The following is a 10,295-nucleotide window of genomic DNA, read 5'->3' as shown; positions in this document are numbered from 1 at the left end:
GTTTTTGGTAGATTTTTACGTGACTAACATAAGGCTACTGTGGAAGTGCCCATTTCGGTTACAACGACATTCGTTTATAACGACACTATTTTTAGGTCCCTTTGATGACGTTATAACCAAGTTCTACTGTATTATAAAAATTCACTGCACAAAAACTAAAGAAACACGGGTTGTTCGCTCTGCCACTAAAATGAATAAGAAACGTGGTCAATGGTCACAGGTTTATTCCCAACCAAAGAAGGATGGATTTGGTGGGGGAGGAGGGGAGAATGGTCGGACAGCAGGTACTAGGACAGCAGTCCACCCTGAAACATGGGTCTGAGATGCAATGGGCCGACCAAAAGAAAATGTCCTTGGAAAAAGCTACACAAATCGTTGGTTATTCACCTCTGCTTTACAAAGGGAAGAAGTAACGGTACCAACAGTCCCGTTAAATTTTACTTCAATCATGGGCCTCAAGAGCCAGAGATATACATTGCAAATATCCCAGGTGTGAGGAACATGATAAGATAAAGTTTAATGAAAATAAACTATCCCGCGGACCACAGGTTGGGAAACACTGATCTACAGGATGTGGATAGTGGAAAATATATGGGACAGTGATGCTTCATGTAGCATCTTTTGTGTGTACACACTTGTGTGTTATATTGTCAGAGAATCAATGGGCTTAATGCTAATGACTTTGTTGCTACAGTGGCATAAATATAAGGAAAAGCTTCACAGAAGTGATAATAGCAGACTGCATCCAGATTAACTACATGTGAAATAAGGCTATACAAAACTGGAATAAACTGAGGTACCCTAATCTAACTTAACCATAAGAGGTCTAGTTCTTGTGGGACTGATATAAACTGCTGTTGCTTCTTATGCTGTTAGCATCATTTCTTACCCTGATATACAATGTGTTCAACCAACGAGGAAACTTCGCAATACTGCTGGGCGGGAGAAACAGATTGCTGCTGTACCTGCCGATAGCAGAATGAGTCAATGGTTGAATGTCCTGTAGTTCAATATATGTCACTGGAGTTTGGTTTTGTAGATACATCATATGCAGATAACTTATAATGAGGGTTTGGTAACCACTTGTACCTGTTATGTACTTCAGGGTACGATTACCTTCCAGATGTAACCTGCCAACAAATTTAGGTTTTATTTACTGACACTAGTTCTAGAACCAGATGGTATAACTTATATGTGTCTGTATCTTCATTTTAATTCCAGAGATCCCTACTGGCTACTAAAGCCATCAGATATAGAACATGTCACATATGCATACATTAGTTCTAAACACAAAACTAGTCACCTTACAACTACATTCATAAAAGAAACAATAATTATACATAATTCAGTAATTTAACAAACATGTAGGATGCATCAACTTGACAGTAATACCTTATTAAGATCTTAGCTTAAATATTATTATTTATTATTATTTAATTACATTCCATTAATCCAAATGGTCAGATGACCTATAGGATATAGAAACTGTCTTTATAAATATAAAACAATAGTATAACAGTAAATCTCATATAGGGCTGCGCCATAGCTCAAGTGCACTGATATATTGGGTTTCTGGACTTTATCCATCGTCCTGGTTTTTAAGATAACAAATAAAAACACGACGTTTCGGAAACTGGATCTGTTTCCGTCCTCAGGTGAAGGAAAAGGGAAACACCTATTCTGTTGGGTCCGTTAGAAAGAGCTAGCCTCAATCACCGAAACGTCGTGTTTTTATTTGTTATCTTAAAAACCAGGACGATGGATAAAGTCCAGAAACCCAATATATCAGTGTGTTATACACCATCGTCAGAATCCTATAGTAACTAATAGCTCAAGTGGTTAGTCGCTGGCTTCCCACCGCAGTGTCCCGGGTCTGGTCAAGTGGGATTTGTGGTGGACAAAGTGGCGCTGGGGCAGGTTTTCTCCCAGTACTTCGGTTTCCCCTGCCAGTTGTAATTCCATCAATTGCTTCACAATCACCCTCACCTATCATCTGGGGCTGGTACAATAGGCCAGAAGTGGCCGCAGTCCAAGGGATTTAGTCCCACCCCACTAGCATTAAAAAAAATCTCATATATGTCATAAATCTTACAGTAGCCATCTGAAACAATTTTACATAGAATTAATACAAATATGGTAATAAAAGTAAATTACAACTATTAACTAAATAATGTAAAAGGTATTCATTGGGAAGTTGTTTTGTAAAATTCATCAATGCTATAAAATGCATGATCAGTGAGATAACTTCTCAATAAAGATTTGAATTCCTTAATGTCTTTAGATAATTTAATATTCAAAAGTAAGTGATTATAAATCTTGCTTCCAGAGAACAGCACTCCTTTTTGTACTATTGATAAATTTGTAGAGGCTAAGTATAAATTACCGGAGAAGTTCATGGAGGTAGGCCTAGGCCCACTGGGGCTGTAGTNCGAATGTGTAAGATCTAAAAAACCGAAGTGAACAGAGAAGTTCATGAAGGTAGGCCTAGGCCCACTGGGGCTGTAGTGCCAAGGAAAAAAAAAAGTATAAATTATAATTATCTTCTTCTTTAGTGCAACAGCCCGATGTCGGGCCTTGGCCCCCTTACCAAGCCCCTCCATTCCTCTCTGTCCTGTGCTGCTCTCTTCCGGTTCCTTACACCCATTCACTTCTTCGCCTCTTCTTCCGCCGCATCAATCCATCTAGTTCTTGGTTTCCCAGAACGTCTCCTGCCACCTGTTGTACTATATAATATTTTCTTTGGGATACGCTCCTTATCCATTCTCTGTACATGCCCAGCCCATCACAATCTTTTTAGCTTTATTGTCACTGAGATCTCTGGCTCCTTATATAATTTGTATAACTCTTTATTGTATCTTATTCTCCATATCCCATTCTCTCTTATTGGTCCATAAAGTCGTCTTAGGATTTTCCTCTTGAATGAATTGATGACTGATTCCTCTTTCTTGTTTAGCGTCCAACCCTCACATCCATTATAAATCACCAGTCTTATCATTGTTTTATATATTTTTGTTTTAATCGCTCAGTGTATATCCTTTGATCTAAAAAGTGATAGTAATGAGAAATATGCATTATTCGCTAGTTTTATTCTTCTTGTTATTTCATGAATTTCCTCTCCATCTTTGTGGAATTTTGATCCTAAATATATGAAGTGTTCAACTATTTCTATCCTGTTCCCTTCCATGTTAATTTCTCCAGTTTGCCTTGGATTTCTTCTGGATTGTATCAGCATTTTAGTTTTATTTGCATTCACCTCTAAGCCAGTTGTTTTTGCTATGGTTTTTATTTCATTATATGTCTCCTTCATTGCTCTTAGGGATCTCGATACTATAATAATATCATCCGCATACGCCATTATTTGCGTTTGTTTATACGCTGTTGTGTTCCTTGTGTCTACATTACATTTCCCCACTATATATTCCAATACCAAACTAAATAGTGATGGTGCCACACTATCTCCCTGTTTTAATCCTTGATTTGTCTTCAAGCATTCCATTAACTGGTTCTGGATTTTAACTTGATTGATTGTTTATATCATAGTTAAGTTAATTATTCTACTTAGTTTTGTTGGAATACCAAAAGTGGACATAATCATCCTTAATTTCTTCCTTATTATTGTATCATATGCTTGTTTGATGTGGAAAGCAAATGGAAAAACTACCACATTATCACTATTCCTGGATAGTCTCTTTCCAAAAACAGAAGATCGCATTAAGTGGAGAAACTGTTTTGGAAGAGGCCGTGGACATTTCTCCATTATTTGTCTCAGGGTGAATAAATTGTCTATTGTTGACCTATTGGGTCGAAATCCTGATTGATATTCTCCTATTATTTTTTCTATATACGGATCCAGTCTCTTTTTTTAATATCCTTGTTAAAATTTTATATGCTGTCGGTACTAATGATCTACCTCTATAGTTACTACATGTTAATTTAGCCCCCTTTTTAAATATGGGACATATAATGCTCTTTCCCCAATCTTCTGGTATCTTTTCTTCTTCCCACACTTTATTTATAATTCTGTGGAGTGCTATTATTCCTTCTTGTCCACCTACCTTCAATAATTCTGCTGGTATGTTATCTCCTCCTGGTGCTTTATTTAGTTTTTGTTCCTTTAATGCTTCTTCCACTTCTTCCTTTGTTGGGGGCTCTATTATCTCTTCCTCTTCCCCTTCTTCTTCATCTGTATTTTCTTCTTCATTGTCCTCGTTATCTTCCATATTCTGATTTTGATTTAATGTTCAAAATATTCTTTCCATGTATTCATAATCTCTGTTTTATTATTTATTAGAAGCCCTTTTTTGTCTCGGATAAATTCTGTTTTGGGTTTGAAACCTTCTTTCATATATTTGATTCGACCAAAGGCATTTTTTGTTTTGTTATTTTTAAAGTCTTCTTCAATTTGCAGTAATTGCTCATTTAGAAAGGCCCTTTCTTTTTCCTACAGATCTTGTCTACTTTCCTTGCTTCTTTATACGCCTCATTTCTTGCTCTTGTTGGTCCTTTCATATATTTCTTATTCTTGAGGTTTATACTCTCACTACATTCCTCGTCGAACCATTCTCTATTATCCTGTTTCTCTTGATATCCCAGATTCCTCTCGGCTTCTGTAATTATTGTGGTTTTAAAATCTACCCATATCCCTTCTACCATTACTTTTTTATTTGCTCTGTTGTCATTGATTATAATTATAGCGGTTATTAATATCATGAATATCCGTGTTAGATGTAAAGTAATTTTTATTCTTAATAATGAAAAGAAGCAAGGAAAAAATATATTGAGACTGGAGTGGCAATATTTGTAAATTTTGAGCAGATCCCGACATGAATCAAGTTTGCCCAAACCAGACATAACTTATGATTCTTTTTTGAATTTTAGAGATACTCATACTAAGGGGGGCATTACCCCAAAGGATAATGCCATACTTCAGTATCAAATGTACATAAGAGTAGTAAATCATCTTTATTGAATCTAGTGATATAAAGGGCTTTATTGCAAAACAGGCCTTATTTAATCTTGATGATTACGCAGTAATATGATTCTTCCAAGACAGGGTGTTGTCAATACTTGTTCCCAAAATTTTAGTGCAAATTCAGTACTAGAACTGCTTCATTCTATCTGTTGTGTATTTTTGTTTTCAGAGTTTGGTGTGTATGATATAGTTTGGTCAAAGTTAGATGGTTACCCTTGGTGGCCAAGTTTGGTCTGTGAACATCCAAAACAAAAAATTCATGTTAAAGGAAATGACATTCATGTGCAGTTTTTTGATGATCCACCTACAAGAGCATGGATTCACAAAAAGTAAGCATAAATATAAAGTGTCTACTGGTGGTAATCTTACAGTAAAATCAGAATTTATGTTGAAATTTTAATTTAAATGGGATGTGTTAAGTATGAGCTAAGTAGCTTATTATGAAGGGTCAACAAATCTTCCTTGGGGTAAAGGGCTGCTGGTGCATAAGACTGGCAACTTCACCTCCATTTTTGAGCCAATTGTCTAGAAAATGTAGGAGCCTCAACATCTCACAAACCAATGTGCCTCCATGGCCTGCTACAGAGATAGCTTAAGGGGGGAAAGAAATACTGGAATCCATGACAATTAGTGTCTCCTGAAGATGGAGGCAACAGGTTCCCCTGAAACATTAACAATTTACAAGATTGCAGGGGGTCACATGTGAGAAGACAGTAATCTTCAGATTTTACATAATTTTATTGGAAGTAGACTGACTACATGTCAATAAATTTGGCTTTATTTGGGAAATATTTCTTCTGTAATGTAAAACATTTTGTCAGTTAAACAGGTATGAATACCTGGGCATTGTGCTCTAAAAATAAACATTTATGCTGTTGTAGTTCCTGCTGTATCTATTTTAGTGAAAGTCTGTGTCATTTTATAGGTGTATGGAGAGATACGTAGATGGAGTGAAAATGTTAGCTCCGACTAAAGATAAAGACAAATGGAGAGCGGCCTGCATCCAGGCTGATTCTGCTCTGAAGCTTTCAAACTTGGAGCGCAGCAAACTTATTGTTGATTATCCTGATGATTCAGCTAGTGATATTGAACTTGAAGATGAAGAAACTGAAGGTTTAAATTCTCCTTCTTTTTATCTTATGATTGTACATATTTTGAATTGTGTTTAACACACCGATTTGAGGAATGTAACCAAATGGTAAACAGCAGAAGGCATAGTTTTAATACCATCCATTGAAATATGTATCAGGTTATAAGACAAATACTGCTTCTCTTGTATGTGTGTTTGCTTGTTTCCTGTTCTTTTTCATATCTCCCATTCTTTTCCTCGACTCTTACTTGGTCTCATGAGTCATCATCAGTTTTTGTTATTTTGTCCATCTTTAGGTCTTGTGTTCATTGTGGTTTCATATCTTTTTCCTGCTTGTTCATTTCATAGAACTCCACTGAAACTGCATTTCTACTGCTTGTAATCTTGTAATTTCTTACTGAAGTAATTTGTTAAAGATCAGACAAAGTCTATGAACAGATTGCAAGGGGAAGTAATGTTAATAATAATAATAATAATAATAATTTTATTTAACATTCATCACAGTTACAAATTGTAACTCTCGAACAAGTCACATACATATACACATTTTCCAGTCTAATTGGCCTCCTGCCCAGTCGATTGAACGTCATCATATATCACATAACATAACATTAAGTTACAATTAATATCACACTCTCGGTATAATTAAAATATATTAGGTACAATCAAATTTACGACTACCTTCCATTATAAAAAACAAGGTCATCTTACTATATATATCTTAATTACCACCGTCATATTCTTAAACTTAAAACCTATTATATCAAAATAATCCACAAAAGATAAAATTCAATTTAGATAACGATTAAATAATTTGGAATGCAATCTCTTTTAAGACTTCCATTCCATTTATAGGCTAAATCATATTAAAAACTTCATCTAATTACTAGTCATTTTATTTACACTTAAATCTATTTATCAAGGAGAATCTTATTCGTTTAACTGTCCATCTGAGAGGAACTCATGCAAATTATACAATGGGTATTCCAGTAAATATCTTTTGAGTCTATGTAGGAATTCTCTATCTGCTTTTACCATTTTTAGTTCCAAAGGCAGTCTATTATAAAGCTTAATAGCCATATTTGTAACACACTTCTCATATGTTAAGGTATTATAACTTTGCCTGTGAAGGTCTTCTTTCTTTCTCATGTCATACTTATGTAGGTCAGAGTTTTTTGTGGTGTAAATGTTATATTTCTTGAAATAATGTAACACCTCTAAAATATACAAAGATGTTACCGTTAAAATTTTTAATTCTCTAAATATAGGTCTACATGATGTTCTTTTTGTTACCCCTTTCATTATTTGAAGAGCCCTTTTTTTGCAAGATCAGATTTTTTTTTACTTTCACTTTCTCCCCCCAAAATATCAAACCATAACTTATTTGAGATTTGAATTTAGCAAAGTACACATTCCTAAGGACATATGGGCTTACTTCGCTTTTCAAAGCTTTAATAATGTAACACACCTTACTGAGCTTTGTACACACTGACTGAATATGAATGTTCTATTTTAATTTGTGGGTTAAATTAATACAAAGAAACGTAAACTGTGCTGTATAATTAATTATTATATTTTTAAAGGTAATTACTGGCTCAATGCTATCTTATAGTTCATATGGAAATACATTGCTGTAGTCTTCTCATTTTTTATTACCATATTATTAATTGAAAACCAAGATTAGAGTTGCTTCATTACCTTATCTATTTTGTCTTGAAGAATATTTTTGTTCTTTTCTATTACCAGTATACTGGTTTGTTCTTTTCTATTACCAGTATACTGGTTTGTTCTTTTCTATTACCAGTATACTGGTATCATCTGCAAATAGCACCACTTCCCCGTTATATGGAAGGGTAGGTCATTTATGTAAATCAAAAACAATGTTGCAACATATTTGTTCAAACGTAGATCTGGACACGGGAAATCAAGGCGTTGCTCAGGAAGATGCTAGTATTCCACAGAAGAGGAGACGGATCCTTGTATTGGACAGTGAGGATTCAGAGGATGAATACAAACCTAGTAAGTAATACAGAATTAAGTCTTGAACATAGTATTTCAAGGCATAGGATGAACATACTAATTGTGTAGTACTTCCAGAAAAGGAAGATCTTGATGAGCAATCAGAGTCTGCAAGTTCTGGTATTGATTCTGATGAAGTGTCAGGTCCTGAGAGCATTGAAGAACCTGAAGAAGGAACTCCTCGGAAGGTAAATTCTGTTCCATAGTGGGTTCTGGAACTTTTATATATAAAGACTGTTAAAGGAAACAGGTACTGGACGTGTGTTCGTATTCTTCCAGGCAAATAAACGAAAACGAACCTCACAGAGTAGGCCATCAAAGAAGAGTAAAACTGCTGATCAGAATTCAACACCATTGAATGCAGTTAGTACAGAAACAAAAGCAAAGTTAGCTTTGTTTCCCTCAGACGAGGTAAATTCAATACCCACCATTTTATATGACTTTTCCAGAGCAGACATAGTTGTAGTTTCTGAAATGTAAACCAGGCTTTTTCTCTATGTGTTTGCTGTTATTATTCATTGTAAATAATGAAAAAACTATGTTATCTGAAGAACGTTTAATGGAACTATGTGTTCGCTTTCTTTGTACATATAATTTGGGTTCTGCTCGTTGAAAAGATATGGACTTTACCATCTGTATTTATTATTTCAATCTTTACCGGCAGTTGAGCCTATAGTGTTAATAAAGGAGTTTGTAATTATTTTGATGACGTTTTAAAGTTGTGAATTTCTGTTTTGTATTTATTCTTTCGTCATCTGATAGATTGAACCTTGAATTTTTGTATTTATAGTTAAATAATTTTTTTCAGAATTCAGCTGTTAAAATGAATGGCTTTGAAGGTTTTAGTTCACCTTCACAGATGGTTAAGGATGGAACAAAAGCAAAGCTAGCACTCTTTTCATCCAAAGAGGTAAGCAAGCAATATGAAATAGCATGACAGCTTCTTTTGGCTTATTTTGGACTTCACCCATCATCTGGTATGTAAAAGACAAAAGACCACGACGTTTTGGAGACTGGATCTGTCTCCGTCTTCAGGTGGATAGGGTCCACTGATTGAGACTAGCTCTTTCTAACGGGCCCAACTGAGTAGGTTTATCCTTCCCTATCCATCTGAAGACGGAGACAGATCCAGTCTCTGAAACGTCGTGGTCTTTTGTCTTTTACATACCAGACAATGGGTGAAGTCCAAAAGAAGTACAGTATACACCATCGTCAGAATCTTTTCAAGTCAACATGACACTTAGTAAATCCACCATGGCCGCGCCATAGCTGAAGCGGTTAGTCGCTGGCTTCCCACCGAGGTGGCCTGGGTTCGATCCTACTTCTGGTCAAGTGGGATTTGTGGTTGACAAAGAGACGCTGGAGCAGGTTTTCTCTGAGTACTTCAGTTTTCCCTGTCAATCTTCATTCCACCAAATTTTCCATCATCATAATCACCTGGGGCAGGCTACAATAGGCCAATCAGTGGCAGCTGTGCCAAATGGACCAAGTTGGACTCAACCCCCCCTAGCGAATTTAATTTTTTACTAAAATATGTTGGTTCAGATTAGACAGCAATAGTGAACACTTCACACAAAGACCTACCTGCATTTATGCACACACCTCACTTATAGCTCACTAAATAGTTATTGGAACAGAGTGTTTTGGGAAAAAATGAAATTTGTTATGCCCAGTTATGCTTTTTGTTCAAGTCTCACAGTTTTCAAGTTAATTTAGAAAAAAATGGATATGGCAGAATTATGCTGTGCTTGCAGTTCCCTTTATTCTTTGTTAAAATGTTTTTGAGACTGCATCATCATTAGATAGTGATGTAGATTATGTCATCATCATTAACCTTTATCGGACGAACGTCATCATATGATGTCGTTAAAAGTAAGGGCAGCTGGCCGAACGTCATCATATGATGTCGCGGATTCCACGCGTGTAAGGTTTTTTTAATATTATATTAAAAANTAAGTTGTGTTGTTCTATTTACATGATTTTTGGTCACCACCTTTATAAGGAGACAGCCTTCCTTCCTGCATGATCTAATGTAATCTAGCGACGTCATATGACGTTAAAAGTAAGGACAAATTGAAGAACGACATCATATGATGTCGCGCATTGCACGCGTGTAAACATTTTTTTTAATTAAATTTAAAATATAAATTGTTGTTCTATTTACATAATTTTTGGTCACAACCTTTATAAGGTGACAGCCTTCCCTCCTGCGTG

At 35.5% G+C, this 10,295-nt stretch overlaps 1 protein-coding gene across 2 annotated transcripts in view; it reads left to right on the top strand.

Moving 5' to 3' along the window:
• LOC111867917 (DNA mismatch repair protein Msh6) overlaps nt 1-10,295 on the top strand; it is a 37,098-nt gene that overhangs the window by 4,407 nt on the left and 22,396 nt on the right. For both annotated transcript variants that reach the window (XM_033752853.1, XM_023858138.2), the window contains exons 2-7: nt 5,142-5,301; nt 5,898-6,085; nt 7,971-8,081; nt 8,160-8,269; nt 8,361-8,492; nt 8,890-8,991. In XM_033752853.1, coding sequence (XP_033608744.1) covers nt 5,142-5,301; nt 5,898-6,085; nt 7,971-8,081; nt 8,160-8,269; nt 8,361-8,492; nt 8,890-8,991 — 803 coding nt within the window. The remainder of the gene's footprint in view (nt 1-5,141; nt 5,302-5,897; nt 6,086-7,970; nt 8,082-8,159; nt 8,270-8,360; nt 8,493-8,889; nt 8,992-10,295) is intronic.

Source organism: Cryptotermes secundus, unplaced genomic scaffold (genome assembly GCF_002891405.2).
Source record: "Cryptotermes secundus unplaced genomic scaffold, Csec_1.0 scaffold218, whole genome shotgun sequence".
NCBI lineage: Eukaryota > Metazoa > Arthropoda > Insecta > Blattodea > Kalotermitidae > Cryptotermes > Cryptotermes secundus.
The sequence above is the reverse complement of the archived record's forward strand: the minus strand, read 5'-3'. Positions and strand labels throughout refer to the sequence as shown.